Below are 24,496 nucleotides of genomic sequence, written 5' to 3'. Positions count from 1 at the left end.
TCCCAATCTAGCAACCCTGTACATGACAGCTTGGATGCCATCTGGTTAACATTTACAGAAATAAGTGTGTCTGGTAAATTTCAGGACATCTTGCTCCAAAGCAGGAACTCCTCGACCAGACTGACATAGATAGCCAAATGGAAGTGATTTTCTCTTTGGGCAGTGCAGCATCATCTTTTGCCAGTAGCAGCCAAGGTTCTAGCTATACTGAACTAATTACTTTCCCTGAAGCAATCAGCCCTCTCTTCTAGTTTGATATGAGTGCTCTTGACAGCGATATTTGTGAATTGTCTTCCTGTTTAAAGCAATACAGTTTTCTTGCTCCCTACAGTGGGAAGATTCCTGACAGGGCTCTCCCATGTTTGTCTCCTGGTTCAGAAATCCCCTCCTTTCTGAGACTTTGGTGTTAACTAGACTGATGGACCCCACTTTGAGCCATTGGTGACCTGTTCTATTTACCACCTGTCAATGAAAACAGCCTTTTTGGTGGCCATCACATGAGCTAGGAGGATAGAAGAGATTTAGGCCCTCAGGGCTCCCCCCTCCTCCCCCATATATGGTCTTTGGCATAGTCCCTCTCTGGCCTCACCTAAAGTTTCTGCCTATTGTGGTTTCAGATTTCCATATCAATCGGTCTAGGCACCTTCTGGTTTTCTTCCCGAAGCCACACTCCACCCTGAGCAAAATGAAACTTCGTATGTTAGATGTTGTGAGAGCATTGTCTGTTTTCGATGTATAGGACCAAGTCATTCAGTGAACACCTAGACTTTTCGTGGCATGTGCTGAAAAGGCTAAGACACAACCTGTGTTGTCACAGAGACTACCCAAGTGAGTCTCGGACTGTGTCAGGGCTTGCTGAGTGTTGTTTGAGAGATATCCCTGGACAGGTTAGAGTTCATTCCACTAGGCTCAGGTGATGTCTGCTACCAACTTGGATAATGTCCCCATATCAGAGATATGTAGAGCAGCAATTTGAAGTTTGATCCAAACTTTTATTATTCATTATCCCCTGGTGGAGGTTTCCAGGTCAGATGCAGTCCTACGATCACTCTTCAAGTAGGCTCACCTGCCTCTTAGCATGAGGGTAACTGCCTGTTAGTTACAAAGAAGAGACTCTGTATCGACAATCACTTGAAGAAATACTGGTTAAATAGTTTATGGAAATTGTGGTTCTTTGAGATGAGTTGTCCAAGTGGTTTCCACTAACTGTCCTCTATCCCTGCTGATCAGAGTCCTACTCCTATGGGATTCTAAGGCAAAGGAACTTAATATGGATTGCGGCCCACCCCACCCTTTATGATTTCAGTTGTGGAGAACAGGAGTGCACTCGGAGTGCAGGCATGGCCCTGATGGACACTGCAGTTCCAGAGAATCTGATCTCAGGCACAGGTGCACAAGAGTGGAATCTGTGGAAAATACATCTCAAAGATACACAAGTTGTTGTAGGGTAAATAACCATTCTTTCCTCAACAACTAGTGAGCATAAACTTTCATAATCTCCCATGAAAAGTAAGGAATTAAATTCTAAATTGAAGAGAGAGTATCAATAGCCATTTTGTAAAGAGGCAAATATAGGATGGAACAGAATCCTTCCTATATTTTTAAGGAACCCAGTGCTGTCAAAGGTAGGACTCAAGACCTTCCTGCCCAGATAAACTACGGCAATGGACCCCAAATCCAGAAGGCTTCCCCTTTCTGGAGCCAAGGGGAGGAAAATGAGCTTTAGGAAAAAACTAAAATGTATCCTTTATGCATGATATATAGGACCTTTTTTTCCAGTGCAAATAAGAATCTAGAACTGAGAGAAGATTTCAAAATTACTCTCCAATTAGGCTGGACAGGCTTTAGCACTTATTGATAGAGGTTAGAAAAGCTTTTGTTTCTTAGGAGCTACTGGAAGCCTATGCAAGATCTTTTTTTTATCAGAAGAACAAATTATTCTCCTCTCCCCTCCCCCCCCCCAAAAAAAAAAAACAACTTTAAGTGGTGGCCACAAGGGTCAAAGAATTTTACTTTCTTTTTCACAGGCATAAATAAGTTACCCAAATCTGTGGTTCCACTGATAAGTTCCTGGATGCAATGGTTGAAAGTACTCCACCCCTCAAAGATTGCTTGGAACTGAAAGAGTACTTGCAGAAGCTTTCTATGTCTCAGAACTGCAATTTGATGTTTCCCACTCTGTATAGAGAAAACTGTTTGAGCTTTACATTGGGTGAGGGATGAAGCCTGGAGAGAACACACACACAATGTCTGCAGAGATACCATCATAGACCTTAACATAAATAATTGAATTTAATCTTGAATTTATATTCATAATCTACATCAAACCCACTGGAGCACTGTCTCATCTAAGGCTGTCTACACCATGAGCTAAGGGTGTCATTCCCCTGCTCGTGTATGCATATTTGCACGAGCCCAGTACAGATATAAATGGCAGTGTAATCGTAGAAGTACTAGTAGTGGTAGCAGGACCACGGTGAGTACATATCCACCACATTCCAGATGGGTTTGTACTCAGTGCAGCTCAACTGTGCCTCCACAGCTGCTATGCCTGCTACCACCTTTGCACTGATATTTAGAGTTGCACTGAATTAGCATGAGTATGTCTGCACGAACAGGGGGATCACATCACTAACTTTTAAACGTAGCCTAAGAGGACTCAGAGGACAAGAACATTTCCTTCTTGCTCTAGAGAGGAGGAAACCACAAAGGTTTGTCTCACCTGTAGCTTTTGCCGCAGGGATATTAGTATTTCTCTTTTTCTTCAAATGGGAGCATTCCAAGATTGTCTGCTTTCTTGATGGCCACATTTAAGGATTACCCAAAGAGTTTTACTTTCACAAGAAATCTGGATCCAAGTGAGTTCTAGAGATGGAGTTTCACCCTATCAGACTTGCAGCCAGTTGTCTCCTATCTAGTACAATACAAAGAAAAGAATGAGAGCTTGTCTACATGGTGCATAATGTGCTCTACCTGAGTGTGATTTCTGAAGTGCACTACTAACATGTTGGTCCATGTAGACCCTTCTGGTGCACTTTAACATAGTGTCGTTTAAAACAGTACTATGTTAAAGCATACTAAGGGACCTTTTGTGCATACCAGCAGGGTATTCACAGAATAGTTAATGTACAACATGTTAATGCACCTTAGGAATCACAGCTCTCTAGAGAGCATTTCTTTGCTGCATAGATGAGCCCTGAGCTGACAACCTTGTTAAGTCACAAGTAACATCAAACTGAAATAAATGCTTTATGTGAGTTTAGGAATTTTTTTAAAGTGAGCTAAAGCAGTGTAGTCAATTTAAGATTCCTGAAAAATCCACAGCACTCTGGAGGAGCTCTGGTATCACTAGCTTTGCTTGAACAGCTAGCAGTCGTCAGTGTCTGGAACAGAGAAGTTCAGGAGATGGAACCCACCAACTCCTAGCTAAAACAGTGCAAATAATTGAGTTAAACGGGACCATGAAAAGCATGGGAAATATCCCTTTATATTTTTTCGTTTTAATGAGATCCTTTCTAAACATGCCTGCCAATGGGCCATTTAACACCTCAGTTATCAGCACCTGTTGATTTGATTGAGGCAGTTAACCTCCTTAATTGTCAGCACCTCATGAATTAACTGAGCTAGTTAGGCCTTGTCTTCACATATAGTGGTGCACCTGCGCTGCTGTAGCACGTTAGTGAAGACACTACAACACCGACAGCTTAGTTAATCCATCTCCCTGAGAGCCAGTAGTTATGTCCACAGGAGAACCTTTCCTGTTGACATGGCACTGTCTAGACAAGGTATTGGGTCAGTATAACTACATCGCTCGTGGATGTGGATGTGGATTTTTCACACCCCTGAGCAATGTAGTTATACCAATATAAGTCTAGTGTAAAACTGATCTTAACCTCATCTGCTGTTGCATTAGTTGACTCCAGTGTCCAAATCACGGAGAAAGGGGTCTGAGAAAAATGAGGCTCTCCTTCCTCAGAGGAAGAAAGGTACTCATTATTCAAGTTTGCTGAGGGTTTTCAAAGGCTTTCAGAATTAAAACGCTTGAGAAGAAAAAACACTTTTGAAACCTAGTCTGTTCCAATTGCTCTTTCTAAGCTTTGAATGCAAGACACCAGTACACGAACATATAGTAACTTGCAAAAACAACAGGAGTACTAGTGGCACCTAAGAGACTAACACATTTATCTGAGCATAAGCTTTCGTGAACTACATCCCACTTCATCAGATGCATAGACTGGAACATATAGTAAGGAGATATATATACACATACAGAGAACATGAAAAGGTGGGAGTTGCCCTACCAACTCTAAGAGGCTAATTAATTAAGATGAGCAGTTATCAGCAGGAGAAAAAAAAAACTTTTGTAGTGATAATCAAGATGGCCCATTTCAGAGAGTTTGACAAGAAGGTGTAAGGATACTTAACATGAGGAAATAGATTCAATGTGCGTAATGGCTCAGCCATTCCCAGTCTCTATTCAAGCCTTAACTTGTGGTATCTAGTTTGCATATTAATTCAAGTTCAACAGTTTCTCATTGGAGTCTGTTTTTGAAGCTTTTCTATTGCAAGATTGCCACCTTTAAGTCTGAGTGACCAGAGAGGTTGAAGTGTTCTCCTACTGGTTTTTGAATGTTATGAATCCTGATGTCAGATTTGTGTCCATTCCTTACTATGCTCAAATAAATTTGTTAGTCTCTAAGGTGCCACAAGTACTCCTGTTCTTTTTGCGGATACAGACTTAACATGGCTGCTGCTCTGATACAGTAACTCCTCGCTTAATGTTGTAGTTATGTTCCTGAAAAATGCGACTTTAAGCTAAACTATGTTAAGCAAATCCAATTGCCCCATAAGAATTAATGTGGGAGGAGGGGAGGACTAGGTTCCAGGGAAATTTTTTCACCGGACAAAAGAATGTATTATATATATGTATACACAGTATAAGTTTTAAACAAACAATTTAATATGGTACACAGCAATGATAATTGTGAAGTTTGGTTGAGGTGGTGGAGTCAGAGGGTCAGATATATTGCAGGGAATTCCTTACTGCTAAATGATGAACTAGAACTTGGCTAAACCCTCAGGGGTTAACACATTGTTGTTAATGTAGCCTCATACTCTACAAAGCAGCACGAATGGAGGGAGGGGAGACAGCATGGCAAACAGAGATACATACCGTGTGTGTGAAAGATACACATTGCCCACTCTAAGTAGAATGCCTTTTTAAGTAGACCTGGAAGTTGAGACAGCAGCTGCTGCTAGCACCCTTGGTTCTGAGCCCTATCATGTGCCCCCCTGCTCTATGGAGATGGGGTAAGCAGGGGAGAGGGGGACACCCTGACATTAGTCCCCCTGCACAGCAAGCAGGAGGCTCCTAGGAGCAGCTCCAAGGCAGAGGGCGGGAGCAGCACATGACAGTGGGGGAGGGACAGCTGAACTGTCAGCAATTGATAGCGTGCTAGGTGGCTGCGCACAGGGAACTTAGGGGAATGGGGAGCTGATAGGGGGACTGCCAGTCCACCCTGGTTCCAAGCCCCCACCAGCTAGCTCCAACAGGCTGTTCTTTCTGCAAGCAGTGGACAAAGCAGACAGCTGCCAAACAACTTTATAAGGGAGCATTGCGCAACTGTAAACGAGCATGTCCTCTAATTGATCAGTAACGTAACAACGAAACGTTAACCAGGACTTTATTTGAGGAGTTACTGTATTCATTCAACACCAGCACAAACTATAAAAGTTAATAGTTGAGACATCTTGTTTTCTCTCAGAAAACTTAGTTGAACATTCCACTACTGACTAACTTACAGTTTTTCTGTATTTAATTGGAGGGACTATGACTTGTGAAATGCAGGAAAGTTGGCTTGCCATTGAATTACTGCTGGCAAAAACCCACTTCTAGTACAGGCCTTTTATTTAAAAGCAAGTATTGATTCCTCTGTGGTAAATGAAAACTGGCATATATTGTGATTGATCATCTGTTACATGATACTAAAGCTTGATAACGCAACACTTTCAGAATGCACCCATTTTGCCATCTAATTGCAATTCAATAGAATCAAGTGCTATTACCACCAATTTCAATATTTGAAGCGATTCTTTAGATTAATATTTATTACCTTCTGTCAAACAACATATTCAATATTTACTCTACACTTTCCAGATTTTCTTTAACTTGGGCCACTTTGCAATATAAGTACACTTCTAGGCAATCTTTAAGAGTACTCTGCCTTATTTCTTGTGAGGCATGGCACAAGAATAGTCCCTTAGCTGTTTTTGTATTTGGTAGCTGCAGAGTAGTTTGGGGGAAAGAATTTGATCACATGGTCTCCAATCCTACAACTGTATCTACTTGGGCAGAGCCCTGTATCTATCTGGAGGCCCACTAAAGCCAATAGGTCTCTGTGCAATGTGAGCACAAGGATCTGCTAATAAGAAGGTTGCACACTTGCAGGTTTGGGACCACAGATAATATGATCTGTTATTTTCTTCCATGTCTTTTGTCAATATTTTTAGAATGTATAGTACTTTTCTTTTTCTGGTAAAACTCTCCTCTTCTTAGTCACCTTGACGGTTTTGTCTGTCACAAAACTAGTCATATGGAACATATGTCACAACTTGTGATTGTATCACTAGTGGATTGTAGTCAGCTATTCCGTTTAATGTGGAAGACCAGAGGAATTGTGTTTTTATACAAGTTAATAGCTCCTCCTTCAGCAGTTACTGTTGTACACACAATAAATTTGTTGTGAACAGAACACCAATCATCTACGCGTGTACTCATGTAGTCACTCAGCAGACATATTGTGAAAACATTCAGTCTTTCTGTGAATCACTTTGAAATGGTGGCCAGCTACTGCAAATCCTGGTGCAGGAGATTATCCTGGTCAAAAAATTTTAGCTTTCTTGATTTGTGAAAGTTCAATATATTGGAAAGAGATGACATTGGCAAATATAGTGCATTGGCTGTTTTCTCGTCAATCTTCTTTTTGAAGATGGTGTTCTCATGGCAAGGATGTTACTATGACCCTGAACTGTAGATGAGCATTTTAAGTATGAAAAGTCTATGCAACACTGGAATTTTTTCTAATAATTAGGAAACTAATAAAGAAACAAGCACAAAACATCCACTTTGTCAATTTAACATTATGAAATTGGAAGAAAGTAAACTAGCAACATGTAAATAAAAGCAGAATTTTCATTTAAAATATATTTACATTTTTAAAAAATTATTCACGCTACTTAAAGGTACTCGCAAACAGATGTGTACGTATAAATACAAAATGCAGCTTCCTTAGCTTGTCACTTTGTGCCTTTTTAGTATTGTTGCAAATAATTTAATCTGGGCTTTGTTCCTCACAGACAAGCTTCCCCTTCTTTCGGTCTTCAATGGAGATAGGAAGGAATCCTGTTAAATTGGCATGGAAATTGGTGCAATGTTACAAACATCAGTATTATAGTTTAGCTAAAACATCAAATAAGAGACCTTAGGCTATGAGGGAGCAATGTTAAGGGCCTGGGTGCAATTTCATAGGTCTCCCATTTGCACATACCTAGGTGGTAAATTATTTTGTCTTGCATTTATTTTGGGCCTTGCTGCATGAGAACATATCTTCTCAGAGTTATATCGCAACTTTGCAAGATGAGTATCTTTTTCATATAGCAATGAGAGAAAGAGGTGGCAGCTCTATGTCAACACCCATGAGAAAGGTCTTTAATCTGTAATACAATAGCTAGAAAACAGAAATCCATACTAACTAGTTTCCCTAAGAAACTACAGTGGTGGGTGGCCACATTCACCCTGGAAACCATAGAATTGGAGACAGTAGACGCTCAAGGCAAATCAAGAGGACTAATGAGCCACTCTTGTGAACATCTAAATTGTGTAAGATGTCACACGGGGGTTGGTGTCTGGATTTTCTTAGAGATGTGAGCTATTGTAAAGCCAAGTGTCCAAATGAACCTACAGGGATTGATCCATTACTACCCCCCCGTGAACAGATTCTGCAGGGTTCAGTTCATTATCCCCACATATCCTGGATTTTGCATCATTTACACGACCCAAGTGGAAATCTCTTTATTGGGAATAGGAAATTACCAATTTATTTCACATAAGACACCAAGCAGTTATCAGATAAAATAGTTTTAATTAATTATAAACAGGAATGGATTCAAACCAGTGACCTAACAGTGAAACACTAAATCTTTTGCCTCTATCAATTGCTAATACGCTGGTTCATCTAGCACTCTGATCTACTTCTGAAGCTTTTCATTTTTGTTGGCTTACTGAGCATAGTATTAGAATGTTTGCATTTCAGATTGGGCCTTGATAATCTCACTGTAGGTTGCTATTCCAAAGCTAATGAGATAGTAGCTTCTTTTTAACTACGGCCAATTTTAAAATCTTAAATCAGGCTGCCATCCCCTAATACGGTGCTGTATTATCCAAGTATTGTCTGACTTCATGGTGTGGCAATCTAGGAAAAAATAAAGACAGTCAGAACTATTAAGCAATCAATGACGCACATCAGAGGCCTGCACTGCTGCCACTTGAAGGAAAATTGCGCCATCTCTAATATTTTGAAAGTCATTGAAATGATTGTACCCCATTATGGTAAAAATTACTTTGTTTACATTTGTTGCCTTGGAATATTAAGAGCAGTGGGCTTTAGAATTTAGCCAGTGGTTGTAAGTGACAATAACCCAGTTCTGTTTTCTCACAGGAACCAACTGGTAATGGAATCTCTCTCCTCCGACCAGCCAAAATAACCTTAAATAGCATTAGGACCTGTCACTTTGAGAAGCTAAAGCATTCAAACATATGGCTGAAACTGTGGCCATTTTTTTTCTAAAATATAGTGACCTAAAGTTAGACTTCTAAATTAGTGGTCTGATTTTGAATCTAACAACGAGTTCCTTTAAAGATGTTGATGCTCAATACCTCTGCAAATCAGGATATTTTAATTGAGGTACTTAAGTTCATGCACCCAGATTCGCACACGTTGCTTCTATGTTTAACTCTATTAAGCCTGGCCATTGCATGTATCTCTGCCCTGTGTTTACTGAAAAGGGTTTGATAAGGACATAGGAGGCTAAATTGTGGATTTCCTGGCTGTTAAGAGTTTACATCAAAAGTGTGCCGTTTTCTTGTGTTAATACTTTCCTCCTCTGCCCTCTCTTTAAACTATTCTAATGAGATTCAGGACTCTTTCAGGACTCATGTTATATATCAGTAAGGAATGTTGACATGTTATCAAGGCACCTAAAATTCTGTATCATATGTGTCCATGGTATAATGCATAGCATCAAATGATCAGGAAAAATTCTGAAAATTTGTTAATGAATTTAAAAAAAAAAAAAACCCTTACCTGGGATCTCCTCACTCATTTTCCTCCCCTAATGCCATCCACCACCTTCAGAGATTCTCCAGTGTGAAGCCCCAGCCGTTTAGATTCAGCTCCCTCAAAAACCCAGCCCTCAATATTACTCAGAAGGAGTCACTAAAGAGCAATGCAAGAGGAATTTCAGACCCAAATTCTGATTTGCACCTTCTCCCAAAATAGTAGCTGCCATTAGGCCACCAGACTAGCCCTTTATAATCACTTCCTAATGCTTATTACCCTGGCTGCCTTTCCATCTTGTAAGAATAGAGAAATTAAACAAAATTAAAATGTGGTTATTATGCATTATCATCTATCGTCTAGAATTTATTTTAATCATACATGTTCCAGAAGTACAAAAGAAATCCAAATACCCTTTTTTACTTTGCACTCCTGTAACTGAAAGGCAGTCAAAATACACCTTTTCAGGTGTGTTGGATGTTGGGGAAAATTCTTTAATAGTATGAGCTCTTGTAAATTGAGTGAGTTCCTCTACCGGAGATACAGGTCACTGTACATAATGTTTTTATAAGGGAAATGCAGGTGGAATGCAGGTTTATAAGGGAAATGCAGTGCTCTATAAAATTAGAGACTGTACCTGTAGGTATAGTCAGTATTTTGACTCTGATCTGTAACAGATGGATAGTTTGCTTTTAATGAGTCCTTGGCCCTTCTTCAGTTATCTTTTACTGAGAAGTTTGATAAACCAAATTATTTAAGATCAAGGCAGTAATCCAAGATATGGCTGGAGGTGGAACTACTGGAGCCAGATGGCTTCTCACTGATTTTTATAAGCAGTTTACATTCTCTTTGGCTGAACCTCTCCTGGGTGTTTTCAGTGAAACTCCTTCTCATAAAATGCCGCCTACTCAAATTTGGTTTTAGAGTGCAAGTGTGTGTGTGTATATATATGTACATTTCATTCATTTTCACTTAACTGGTGATTATATGCCAGAAATGTAGTTCTGATTTTCTTCTGAAATATAAATGAATGAAGACCACCTCCAGGTATAGCAACTTCAAAATGGCTAAAACCTATGATATTACATACCCCTTTTCTATCCTTTTCTTTGGGTTAAGAGAAGCCCTTTAGTAAGGTTAGATGACCATATGTTGCATTCTTGCCAATCAATACTTGGTTTCTAGTCATTTTTTAGAAGCTTCATTGAATTGCTTTCACTCTTTCCCTAAAGCAAATATTTAAACCAATTATAAAATGTCCCCATCAATTACGCCTAAGCTAGTCACTTTGCCATTTGATTTATACTGATTTACACTTCTTTCATTGTAAGTGAAATCTGATCTATGTCATAGGCAACTGGAATAGGCGCATCTGCAATTCCTACTGAATGGGACAACATAGGTCTAATAGCCCAAAAAATGGAAGTTATAATCTCTTCTGTCCTTTAACTAGTCAATTGTATTTGATTTTCCTTACCCAAACAAAGAATAAAACAAAAAGAAAACCATCACTGATATAAAAACGTATCCCAAGAGAGATGTATTAGTAACTAGGTCTTCACCTTCCACTGTTGCACGGGGAGGGAGGGAAGAGAGGGGGAGAAGAGAAGCTTTCCTAGAGAACACAAGCAGAGCCCTTTTAGATTTGGTGCTTGTGTAAAGCTGATACAGAGGGCAAAAGCCAGGGAGTGTGTTGAAGGCTTTGTGTCGTTGAGATGATTATAGCTTCTTGCCTAAAATACACATTGTCTTTCCCCATATAAAATCAGTTGTCATTTCAGATTAGGTGATGAAGTTTGGAATCTATGTTTTGGAATTTTGTATGCTGCTCCTGTACTGTTCTTTTTGACTTTACTATTTTTTTTATATTTTTTTTTTAAGTAGACAAAGACTGACAGGAATAATCACTTCATGGCCAAAGAAGCTACATAGCAGTGCTTCCTTGCCCCCACTTAAATTTGGTGATCTTGGTTTCATCAGCAAATGTTTTAATGCCAGATTTCTTGACTGAGCTAAAGTAGCTATGTGTCCCATCAGAATCAAGAGCACCTCTCACAAATCTCTCCTTTTGTTTTTCACCAACATCTGTTATTTTCATTAGAGATCTTATTCGTCTGAGGTTACCTGCAGGTCAGTAGGAATGTTGATAAGCACCTCTGAATGTGATCCAGGGTCAAATGGGTTTGTCAAATTATTGATGACATCATTGGTAAGAGGTATAGTGTGTTCCTCATCCCTCTGCAGTGGAGAGGCAAGGACTTGTTTGTGGACTTCATCTTCATTACTTCTTCTTAGGCCCCTTCTTTCTCTCATGGCTTTTGTGTATTCACTGAGGACATGTCTTGTGAGGGTCCATTTGACAGGGGCTGGCTTCTTTCTTGTGAGTCCTACAATCCTACTGCTGCCTTTGAATCTCTGATGACAGTTATCTCTATTCCCATGTTACTCCAAATTCAGCTGAAAGAACCAAGAGTCTGATGCATAGCAAATTCTCCAGATTCAAAGGCACTGTGTACTACTTCAGGGAGATTTAATATATCAAAGATGTAGATTGGTATCCACCTCGCATAGCTAGGCTTGTTTTCAGTAAAGAAGTATGTAAGCATAGCACTATGTGTATCTAGGTGAAGTTTCTAATAACCCTCTTGCTCTGCGTGGACATTTAGAACTCGTATCTGCATAACCTGGAGAAAATGATCCCAGAACTTGAATGTGGGAGACTGGTCATCCCTCAGGCCTGAAATTCCTCCAGTAGTGGTAGCATATGCTGTTACAGCCTCATCAAACTCTTCAATGACATTTTGTAAGGATTCAATATCTTAAGACTCAAACACCCTTTGAGTGTCAGCCAATATTTACAAGACAAATGCTGGAACTACATGAGTATACTCCTTCCTATTCATACAATTTAACAAATGAATAAAGGTGTCAGAGCACACAGAGCATCAAATGCTAGAGTGAAGCCACATAGAGCATGTGATCTTCAGTACAAGCTGCATACACATTGGAATCAACAAGAAAGCCTAGCAATCCAGCATCCCCCCAAAATTTCCCAATACATGTAGTAAAACAGTACAAGGTATGAAAACCAACCACGTGGATCGCATTGGTACCATATTTATTTGGAAGGTCCCCATTCACTTTCTAAGCAACAGCATATAGCTGCTGACCCATGGTCTGATCAGCATGCTGCTGTCCTAGAGCTACTGACACTACCTTGTATTTCAGAATTGTAGTATAGACTGTGGCCATGTCAGTTGATTTGGCATCCACAATGCTATCCATAACATCCACAAAACATTTGAATGACTTAAATTCTTATTTCAGGTTACTAGTGGCTTGGATAGGATAGCATCAGCTAATGTTATGCGCTGCATAGAACAATGGTAGACTTGCCTTCTCCATGCTGTGCATCAAATGAAATTGCAGAACCATAGTGTTTTTCTAATCTTGCCTGTAATTTGCTACTAGAATATATTGCAGTTTCTGTATCTGACAGTAATGGAGCTTTGTATCTTTATGGTAGTTTGAACAGTCTTCTTGCTGAACATAAAATCACTGTCCATCTCTTCAATCAGCTGATAAAATGCAATATCATAAGGTAACTGTATTGTTGTAGCATAACTAGATGGTTTTGCTTTAAGATTTGTTTTTTGCTCACAGAGGAAGAAAGGCATGTTGAGTGATAAACTGCATCCTTGACAATCAAGTCTTCCACAATACTCTGAGCAATGTCATCTCTTTGAAGTGCTGCCTCCCTTGGTTGCTTTCTCAAAAGTTTCTATTTTATGAAGTTTCCTGCCTTTCTTGTGTGTTTTTCTCAAGCAAACAATGCAACAGGACCAATTGCTGTAGGACATGCTTGCTCTGGTGTCTATAGAAGCAGGTGAACATGATGCTGTCCGATCAGATTCAGATTGTTTTCTTTCCCAGGTTAGGTACCACTTTGACATGTGTCAAATTCAACTTGTTTTATGTCTGAAAGCAACCCTTGTGATAGAGTATTAGTGGCACATCAAGTAAACTAGAAAACTCATCCAGTAGTTGCCAATACAATTAATCTCTCCTTATTTCTGACGCCAGCATCACAGAATTCTGTACAGCACTGGTGGCTTTTGACAGTTTTGCATTCTTTTGATTGTCTTGACAAACAACCACGCTTTCTTCAAAGTTTGTGGAGAGTCCTTCTCTCTTTGATGTAAGCTTTAGGGGATTTGTATTCTGCGTGTCTTAATATACTGTATCTTCCCTGTAGAAGTAAAATTCCAAAGTATATTGTTAGCATTACTGTCATTACCACCACCATTTTTCATTTTGTACAAGTATACAGACTTGTGATAAATTAGATCTATATGTTAGTATCACAATTGCCATTATTATTTAGTGAGCACTTTGATTGAAGCCCAATGTGAAGCTATTTATTGTCATCTCTCACAGTAATACTGACCTGTGCATAAGTGTCACTGAATTAAAAAGCTAGTTTCTAGAATATTTCAAAAACTAGTACTGTATGCAAAGGCAATTGCAAATTAAGTACCTCACCATCAGGCAAATTATTTCCAGTAGAGACAGGGAAGTGTTAGTACCATTATACAAGGCATTGGTGAGACCTCATCTGGAAGACTGTATGAATTCTGGTCTCCCATGTTTAAGAAAGATGAACTCAACCTGGAACAGGTGCAGGGAAGGGTTATTAGTATAATCAGAGGAATAGAAAACCTACCTTATGAGAGGAGACTCAAAGAGCTTGGGCTGTTTAGCCTAACCAAAAGTAGGCTGAGGGAGGGAATATGATTGCTCTCTATAAATATATCAGAGGGATAAACAGGAGGGAGAGGAGTTATTTAAGTTAAGCACTAATGTGGACACAAGAACAAATGGATATAAACAGTCCATCATCTAATTTCAAGCCTAAATTTGTTGAAGGTTTCTAATCATCAGAGGAGTTAAGTTCTGCAACAGCCTTCCAAAGGGAGCAGTGGGGGCAAAAAAACCTAACTGGCTTCAAGGCTGAGCTTGATAAATTTATGGAGGGGATGGTATGATGAGACTGCCTACAATAGCATGTAGCCAGTCTGCAACAGCTAGCAGCAAGTATCTCCACTGGCAGTGATGGGACACTAGATGGGGAGGGCTCTGAATTACTACAGATAATTCTTTCCCAGGTGTCTGACTGATGGATCTTGCCCACATGCTCAGGGTCTAACTGATCACCATGGTGCTACAGGAAGGAATTTTCCCCTGGGTCACATTGTCAGTGATCCTAGGGGTTTCTCACCTTTCTCTGCAGCATGGGGCCTGGGTCACTTGCAGGTTTAAACTAGCGTAAATGGTGGATTCTCTGTAACTTGAAGTCTTTAAATCATGATTTGAAGACTTCAGTAACTCAGCCGGAGGTTATGGGTCTATAACAGGAGTGGGTGGGTAATGGTCTATGGCCTGCAATGTGCAGGAGGTCAGACTAGTGATCATGATGGTCCCTTCTGGCCTTAAAGTCTGAGTCATTGAGTCTACAAGACAGACTAGATGCTAAATTGTACAATCAAAAGTTTACAGATGCAGAAGCATTAAATTAGGATTCATGTGCATTTATATCTACCCAGGATGCATTACAAACTGAGGGCAAGCAATCTATTGCTCCTGGTACACAACCTTCAGTATAAGATTTATCTAGTCAGCAAATTTCAACTGAAAATATAGAAAACTATTAGTCACATTTGTGATACTTTGACAATTAAGAGTATGCGATGTGAACACATTTCATGTTATATGTTGCAAAATATTGGTATTCACCATTTTTGCCATATAAAAACAACTTCATCATTTCTGGAAAAAAATACCCATGCAAAACTCAGAAAAATCTTCTAATATGCGGTTATTTGGTAGCTTTAACCAATAAACACCACTTCAAGGTGGGTAAGTAAAGCTTGTAGTCGTAGTCATGGTTCAGTATTTCTAAAACTGCAGAAAATAACCCTTGCTCATTTTGAGTACCATTGTTTCATCTCATTGAGAGGTGTGCGGCAGCACTTGACAGCTCCACTTCATGCTTCATCTAAACTTCGGTAAAATAAGCTTTAAAATGATATATGATGTGTGTGTGTCAGGTGGGTATTTTAAACTCCAAAAATACAATTATTATTTTTTGGAGAATGGCCACATGCCTTTAATGTTTATCAGAGCTTAATAATTGACAAACCAGTGGCCATAATCCCTTCATCGGAAGGCTTTCAAACACATATGTGGGTGTTGGGTTTGACAGGGCTGTCACTGAGCCAAAGCTCCATCCCACATGGTGGAGGCAGAATCCCAACTACATGCTTGTTTCTTAGTCATACCCTGCCAGCACAGCAGAACTTTCAGCAGTCCTGTTGAATTGAGAGCCTTCCTTGGCTTCTAATAGCATGAGTGATTTTAACTTCTGTTGACTGATGAGAATTATACTTGATACTGGTTAATCATTTTTCTGAAACCTTTTCTGAAGTTCTTGCATTCATCTCTCCCAAGAAGTGATGACTGGACAGTTTTCCAAGTATCTGTGTGAGAGTTCTGAAAATTGTGTTCTCTATTCAGCACAATAGACAACACAGTTGAAAAATGTCTTGGATGTAGTCTTTGACAGCACCTAAAGCAGCCCACTGCTTTCTTAAAGAAAATGTGTCTGTTGTGAAACCATAATTCATTCCCTCTTTATTTTGCGTAAAGGTTTATTAGCTTATGATTTAAGCAAACCATCTGGTCCCGCTGGCACTGCATACTGTCAGGCCCAGTGTTTTTTTCCTTATAATAGTTTTCTGAAGTTAGTTAAATTACATACTTAAGTCCCAGCTTTGGCCTGTGCTTTTTCCATGTCTTAACATCTGCTTTTGGAAAGCTTTCTGGGTTCCAGGTAAGTTTACATGGAGCCAGGACCCTTTCCTTTCCCTCTGACTGTCTCCCATGCCCTATCATCAGTTCAATTCAGTGAAAAATAATGGCAGAAATGTATAGTGCTTATTTAATTGCAGTCCTGTTTTAAAAAATCCAGGGGGCAGACAGGGCGGCAAATAGCAGACCTGAAGGACTAGGAGAGCATTCTCTGAGAGATATAGAATGACAGATGGTGAGGAAGTTTAGTCTCTTTTCTTCCCTTACAAATTCTTATCTCACTCCTGACTTCTGATTTCAAGTCCTTTTTGATTTGGTGTGAGCTTTCTATTGTGGATGAGAAGTGGAGGTTTATAACATCTTTTGTCTATTGTGTCCCATGATGCTTTTCACATTAATCATATTGAAAAAGTGTATTACTCAATGTGATCAAGTTCAGTAATTGAAAATATACCAGGTCACTCTGGAATTTTGGAAAATAAACACTGTGCTGGATTTGCACAAAGGTAATGCTAAAATTGTTACTAATAGTGAGTATCTACCATCTGTGTTCTCTCAAATTCCAACTCTTATCCTGTCAATAGCATTTGAAATGAATATTGAACATAGATGTCTGTCCCATTGTCCTTTAAATCAGCAATTGAATTCTTCCCTTTTAAAGCAGCAAGATTTAAAAAAAAAAACTGGCTCTTTTTAAGGATGCAATATTGCATATTAAAATTTAATTTCTCATGCTTCATGAAGTGAAAAGCAATATATCTGTGCGGTCCTGGCAATATACTACAATGCAGGGATCTGAATTCAGGACTTAAGCTCAGTCCCGTCCTCATGAGACAGCAGGATCTGAAACCTGTGAAAGCAGCATGGACAACTCATCTGAGAGGGGAATGGCATATTTCATTTTCAAATGACCTCTGAGCCCTTTGGGTGTATGTCAATAGACCAAAGAAGGAGCAAGATCTAGTCTTCAGCTAGATGGACAAAGTTACCCCAATGCAAATTTGAGGGTAGATGTAAATGAAGCAAAAGAAAAATAACACGACTTCAGGAGCATCTTAAACAACTTGGAGGAAGGCAAATTGGACTCCATCAGTAAGAAGGTGGGGTTGATTGAGAAAGCCAGTGTAACTTCAATGAAGAAAAATGTCTGTTTAGAAGCGAGGAAGACATGTATAAACCTTGCTATATCCTGAGTTCATACCAAGTTCCTCAAAGTCCAGCACATGCTGTGAATATGCTGTATGCTGTGAATATGCAGTATGCTGAATTGTCAAGTGGCTAAATTACATTAGTCAAGTGCAATTCTCCCAGCATTAAAGTAAAAAAAAAAAAATCTTTTTATGATACATGTATATCACTGGCGTAATTCTGAACCTCAAATTTATCTTCAGTATGTCCTGTTACATAAATAACTGTATGAAATCTTGGGGAAAAAAATCAAAAGTAGCATTAATTATGAATAAATAAATAAAATTAGACCTACACATTGCCTACAGTCAATGCTTCTGTGCCACTTATTCCAGCACTGGCCCTGGGATATGCAAGGACTTGGGTGCAGTAAAATTGATGAGTCACCATGTCACTAATATTGTTCTTTCCTGTTTAAGTTTTAATTAAATGTTCCCAATGAAATTACCTGAATGTGCTGTGATGGGGCAAGGCCAGATGGCTACAGTAAAGTACTGAGGAACAGGTATGTTAGCCCCAGGCGAAACAAATCCCGAGTACTGTGGTAACCAAATGGCAGTTGCTCCAGGTTAATCAAGGCACCTGGGGCCAATTAAGATCTTTCTAGAAGACAGTGGAGATAGCTGCATTGATTAGAACACCTGCAGCCAATCAAGGCAGGCTAATCAGGGCACCTGGGTTTAAAAGGGAGCTCACTCCAGTCAGGCTGGGAGGAGCCAGAGGAGAGGAAGCGTGTGTGAGGAGCTGGGAGCAAGAGGCGCAAGGAGCTGAGACTGAGAGGGTGTGCTTCTGGAGGATTGAGGAATTATCAGACAATCAAGCATTATCAGACACCAGGAGGAAGGTCCTGTGGTGAGGATAAAGAAGGTGGAGGAGGCCATGGGGAAGTAGCCCAGGGAGTTGTAGCTGTCATGCAGCTGTTACAGGAGGCACTATAGACAGCTGCAATCCACAGGGCCCTGGGCTGGAACCCGGAGTAGAGGGTGGGCCTGGGTTCCCCCCAAACCTCCCAACTCCTGATCAGACACAGGAGGAGTTGACCCAGACTGTGGGTTCCACCAAAGGGGAAGATCACTGAAGTGAGCAAATCCGCCAATAAGCGCAGGACCCGCCAAGGTAAAGGAGGAACTTTGTCACAGTGCATAATTGTGTGTATCTGAGAGAGTTCTGTTATAAATGTATTCATCCCTATTTGGCACAGTTGTATCTTTTCAAAGAAAAAGCTTAACATAAAATCACTGGGGTGACTATAACTTCTCTTTCTGCACAATGAGAGATGGTGACAGTTCAGTGAACTAGTTCATTAGCACATTATAGTGTCCAGCTGTTTTTCACCTATCCGAGGCATTAGGAGACTTAGTTTTCTGTTTGCTTTTCATGAGTACAGTAACTTAGCAAAAACATACAATTAAGAGAATTGCCAAATGGAATATTTCAAAAAGATTAGCAAACTGTGATAATGCAGCCTCCAAAGAATTCAATCCTTTCTGGTTGCAGAGTTTAGATCTTACTACTCTGCATGAGGAGCCTTGGCCCAGATATCAGCTGCTGGCATCAGTGTACCATGTGAATAACCCAGATTCATCATGGATGCTGCAGGCTACATTAAGCCAGCCCTTGGTGTTAGTGTTGCAGACTTGTAATATGACTAGGAATGGATTGGTGGATGCTGAAAACCTTTCCCCCCTAATTACGGAAAGGTTTGTTGCCACTTCTTGGCAAGTAGCAAACTGACATAAGCCCTTGTGCTTGTTGACATTGGCTATGCACTTGTTTAGTTGAGGTTACTTTTTGTTACTAAAAAGATGGTTTTGTGGTTGGCACACACCCTTTCTCCCCTCCCCCAATTAAAAACAAAATGTTTATCCAGATAGTTCTGATTGTGGAACCATGAAATGGAAATGGCTGACTTGCTATACACCTTGGCTTCCCTGCTTTTCCCTTTTTCTAGACATTATCTTCAGTTTCCTTGCTGATGTTTCTTTCTGCTTTTCACCACTACTTACACACTTTTTATTTGCATTTTTTTAACCACACTACTTTTTCCATTCTATGGAATTTTTCTCTCCAGTTTCAAGACAGACAAAGCATCTGATCTGTTTTGCACAAAAATAGTACTCCACCTCAGACAGGAAAAGCCTGGTTTGGATGAATAAAACTGGCTATTTTATATATATATTAACCAGTTTACAGTGAGTTTCATTTTAACTTTGTGTCACTTAAGCTCTCTTTCATTTTTCTGATCTCTGGGGAAACTCATTTCTTCACATCTGTAAGAACTGCAGTTTTTATTTGGAAATCAGATTTATAATAAAATGGTTAAGATCTCTGGTGAAAAGTGAAACCTTTATTTTTGAAAGTAAAATGTTTCTTGAGAATAAATAGTAAGAAAATGGAAATATATTTTGTACTCAAATACGTATGACTAGAGAGAGATGTGCTGTACCCTAGCCAAATGGGCCTACTTACATGTAGGCATACTGAATTTTCTAGAAACCAGGTTGCTGTTCTTCATACAGCACATCTTTCAGTGCTTGCCTAGTCAGTATCCAGTCTGAATCACCCTTGTAAAGAGATGTTGGTAGGAGCTGAGTTTAATGTAATGTTAGGAATTTATTTAAGGTGTGGAGAGGAGGTGTGGTCACAGGTTTAACCCAGAAAATATTTTTACCTATAGGCAATATTAAGATCTGTATTCTTCCAGTTGGAGACACATTTATAAAACTTGTCATTCCTTGCTGAGCCCTCCCTGAGGAGTTGGTTGTGACTGGGGGGTTGATTAGGGCACCCTAAATTGAAGAGTCTGGGTGCAAGAAATCCTCATGCCTCCTGAGATTGTTGCAAAATTATTAAAATAATATCTGGTAATGTTTCTGTGTTAGAATACATTGGCATTTGAATGTTTAGTTGTGTTTTAACACCTGCTGATTAACACAATTGTAAATTCTAGCTAAGGTAGGACCCAAACATTTTTTCTAGTGCAGCCTTGGGTAAAACATGACTTGGAAGGAACATCTGTGTAATGTTTACACAAAAGTTTACAATCATGTTAGTTCTGAATTTGAATCATTCCCATACTGTCAAACATCACATAGAGCAAGAACAAGGCTCCACCATCCTTGTCTATTCTGAGCTGATTTTTGCCTATCCTCTCTGTTAAGTGCCAGAAATTAGCCCTCTCTGTTTGATGGAGGGGTTCTTTCATTTGGCCCCATTTATGTGTTCCTCCAGCTGCACAGTGGCACTCCTGCCAGACTGTCTGGCTTCATTCTTAACACACATTCCACATATTTTTGTCTTCTTTTCTGGATAACTTTGCAGATAAGAAGTTACTAAATTCCTTGAAAAATCTTGGTATTTATCATCAATTAATTCCATTTAGTACCTGGTATTTTCCTGAGATGTTTGCCTCTGAAGGCGTTTAGACGTCTTTCTGTATCTTTGATGGCATTTCCAGCTTTCACATATATACGTTAAGGTGGAAATAACATTTGAGTTGAAGGTTTGTACTTGGTCTTTAAATTGTAGATTTTCAGTGACCAAATTGTGTGAATCGACATCTGCTAATTAACGTGTTAAAACATCATAAAAAGTCACGTGTAGGCACAGCTTATGTATGCAGAAGCTACTTGCGCCTTCTTGCACTCCCTTTCTCTTCCTTATGTGCAGTACACTGTACACATATATTTACATGCCTGTTTGCAGACTCTTGGCTCTAATCTCAGTTGTGATGTCCAGTAAATTTCTGTTCATCACATTGTACTGTTTTTTGTCTTTCCTCTTCTCCTCCCCACCCCAAAAATAAACCAAAACAAAAAACTCTTAGGTAGAGGAGTTGATGATGGCCATGGAGAAAGTGAAGCAAGAGCTGGAGTCCATGAAAGCAAAGCTGTCCTCTACCCAGCAGTCTTTAGCTGAGAAGGAGACCCATTTAACCAACCTACGAGCAGAGAGGAGGAAACATTTGGAAGAGGTTCTGGAGATGAAGTGAGTATTTATTTCTATTTCTTATGCCTGCAGCGTATTGCCAACTCCTCACTTCTCCTGTTACCTCTGCTTTTGGTGATCTAAAGACAGTTACTAAATTGCACTTCTTTACAGAGAATTAGTTATCTGTGTTCTCACTCAAAGCTTCAAAGGAACCATCTGACCAGGAGCTGTGTACATGACTAGGACTAGATTTTCCGCTTGGAATGAAATATATATTTCTTCCTCCCTTGTCATCCACTTTCTTCCTATACATTGGTGATATTATTTGCATTAGTTCCCAAAGGCCCTAAATCAGAATCATGGCCCCATGGGCTCTACTTCAAAGAGCATAAGATCTAACACAAGGCACAAGTAAGTGTAGCAATCAGTAGAAGGGAAGGAAAGACAAGGATAAAAATAAGTACCAAGGTAACAGTAATCTCCTGAATCAAAGCACAGCTGTTGTATTGCCAGATGAAGATTTTTCAAGATCGTATGACTGATCCATTGGCACTGCTAAAACCTAACTGAAGTTGAGTTTGAACTTGTGTATGTTTTTCACTGCCACCCCTCACACATGGAGTCTTCAGTATGGCCAAGCATTGAAGTGTTGGGGAAAGAGAAATCTAATCCCACATAAGACTTAAATACTTCCTAAATTCTGACCTCCTTTACAGATAAATGGTTATCTTTTGTTTAGGGAGGCATGAATCCATTTAGCACAATGACGGATAGCACTGCCGGCAGTTCATTAAAAACACTTCCAATTGTTTAGCCAGCCCTGAAGAGAAGGAATATTTTTATTGGCAGGACTTGCAGTGGTTCCTCCACTGTGGTTTTTTAAGCCATTATTTATTTAGTTAACTTTTCTGTGTTAACCTCTTTCCTTTTTGAAAAAAGAAACAAAATGATAGAAAAACAGCTCTTACAAAATAGAAAGAGAGGTGGCTTGAGTCTTGAAGCTCTAACTTAAGAGCCCACACTCTTTTTTTAATATGGCTTCTGTGGCGATGCAGGACTCACCCCTCCGGCGCCTCCTGCTGGTCATCTCAGAAATTAGCTCTTTTCCAGCTTGGGCGCCCTCTGTAAGCTGGTGTCCCGCTTGTCGCTCGCCCCCATGTCCCTCCCTGGACTTGGTGCCCCTTGTCTTTGGGGTGCTGCCTCCTAGCAATACCCCTTAATCTCTGGGTCTTCCCACCCAGGGGAACCCCCAACCCTCTAATCTTGCCTTGCCTCAGTCATGGGCTACTGCCAGTCACCAACTAGCCTCCGTTCCCTGGAGCAGACTGCAGTATAAGCCACTCATCAAGGAGGGTTTGGACCTGCTGCCTCTGCCTACCCGTGGGCTGCCCTCAGCAACCCCCAGTACCTGTTGGCCTTACACTAGGCCAGCAGCCTGGGAGGTTTCCAGGCCAGAGCTCCCCAGCTACTCTTGCCTTCTCCCAGCCCTGCTCCACCTTGGGTATCCAGGGACACTCCACAGCAGCCAAGCCCTTTTCCCTCTAAAGGCAGTGAGAGTGTCTGCCAGCTCCTGGCTCAAAACCTTTTTATAGGGGCCAGCTGTGGTCTGTTTGGGGCATGGTTCCCAGCTGTGCCTACTTCCCCAATCAGCCTGGGAACTACTTGCCCCAGCCACAGCCCTCTGCTGAGCTGCTCTAAGCCCCTCAGGGCAGGAGCGAGTGAGCACCCCACTACTGCTTCATATTCAGCTACCTAATACAATCTGACCTAGTTCTGGCACTGAGACACTGCAAGACTGCAGTTCTTAAAAAACATACTTTTTATTTTTAATAAAACATTTATTGACTTATAAATTTCACTGCCTTGAGAGCTGATGTATTGGGGGATGGGAGGAATAGCTTTTAAGTTGATGTGGGAATCCAAAGTAACTTGAAATACATCTCATATCCAGTCTTCTGGCATCACATTCTCCTGCCAAATTGCTGTGCCAAACCTTCTCATTAAAATATATACAATATTCAGTATATCCTGAAATGTACTTGGAATTGGGTAGCTGTAGTACCTTTAACATACCACTCACTTCTTTTAAATGATGACCTATCTTAACTAGTTAGTTATTGTTGGAAAGTTATTGCATAGAGTGAAAGTGAGTCTCAGGAACCAAATAAACTGGTAGATCCATTGTGGCCTAAGAAGGGAGGAGAGCAGTTGAGAGAAAATTAATGCTGTCAACACATGGACAGAGACGGAAAAAGCATTATAAATTTGTACACTGAAGTAGTTGAACAAGTTTTAGACTTCTTTAGTCTTCCTTAAAGTTCTGTAAAGCTGACAAAGGCATCTAAAGCTCAGTACGTTAGAATGCACCCTTACCATAAGCCTCTTTGTTACGGACAAGTCTCTACTGTTGTCTCCCAATCCATAAAATAGTACCTTACATTTATAAGAAAGAACTGCAGTGTACCCTTTCCTGTTCAACCTTCACAATCCACTGCTTTTGAAGAGAAAGAGAGTGCTGAAAACTGAGACTGGAAAACTTAAAAATACTTCTCAGATAAACTAGAGACTGTACTGCAGTTTGTAACTCATCTCTTTTGGCTTGAGTGGTTGAAGCAAGGCCACCTTTATTTTTAATTTTTAATTGCCATATTTTCTGAAGGGTTTTCTTGTTTGATATTGTAGTGAATGTGCTACAGAAGTTTTGAAGTGTTTTGTTATATCCCCTCAAGTCAGAGGTTCAACTCAACCATAAAAATGTGCTCAGGACTAGACTGATGCATGAAATGTGAGACCAGGATCAGTTATTTTTAAATAGCTTTTGAAAAGGACTCTCTTGCAGTTTTGAAGCAATGCCAAGAGTATTTTAAATGTAATACTTCAGTATAAAATTTGTATTTCCTCAACTCAGAAGTATCTTTTCTTAAGTAAATAGGAAGTTTTATACTATAATGCCACCTGGTTTTGATATTCCTAAGAACAAGCTATAGTTGTTTGCTGATTGTGCAATAATTCATTAAGGGATCTAAGCATGGATTTGAGTGTGTGCACCTCATATAGATGACTTAAATGCTAACTTCAGGCTATAGCGACAGTCTTCAAAGTAGAAAAGATAAGTATGCTAGACAGTATGTTACAGAGATAATACGCATTTACAAAATCGTTACTCAAAGTAGAAT

At 39.9% G+C, this 24,496-nt stretch overlaps 1 protein-coding gene across 8 annotated transcripts in view; it reads left to right on the top strand.

Moving 5' to 3' along the window:
• ERC1 (ELKS/RAB6-interacting/CAST family member 1) overlaps window positions 1-24,496 on the top strand; it is a 593,813-nt gene that overhangs the window by 368,595 nt on the left and 200,722 nt on the right. For all 8 annotated transcript variants that reach the window (XM_030543036.1, XM_030543051.1, XM_030543046.1 and 5 more), the window contains one exon: window positions 21,217-21,377. In XM_030543036.1, the coding sequence (XP_030398896.1) occupies window positions 21,217-21,377 (161 nt within the window). The remainder of the gene's footprint in view (window positions 1-21,216; window positions 21,378-24,496) is intronic.

This window comes from Gopherus evgoodei, chromosome 1 (genome assembly GCF_007399415.2).
Source record: "Gopherus evgoodei ecotype Sinaloan lineage chromosome 1, rGopEvg1_v1.p, whole genome shotgun sequence".
NCBI lineage: Eukaryota > Metazoa > Chordata > Testudines > Testudinidae > Gopherus > Gopherus evgoodei.
Note: the sequence above shows the minus strand (reverse complement) of the source record. Positions and strands in the feature narration are given on the sequence as shown.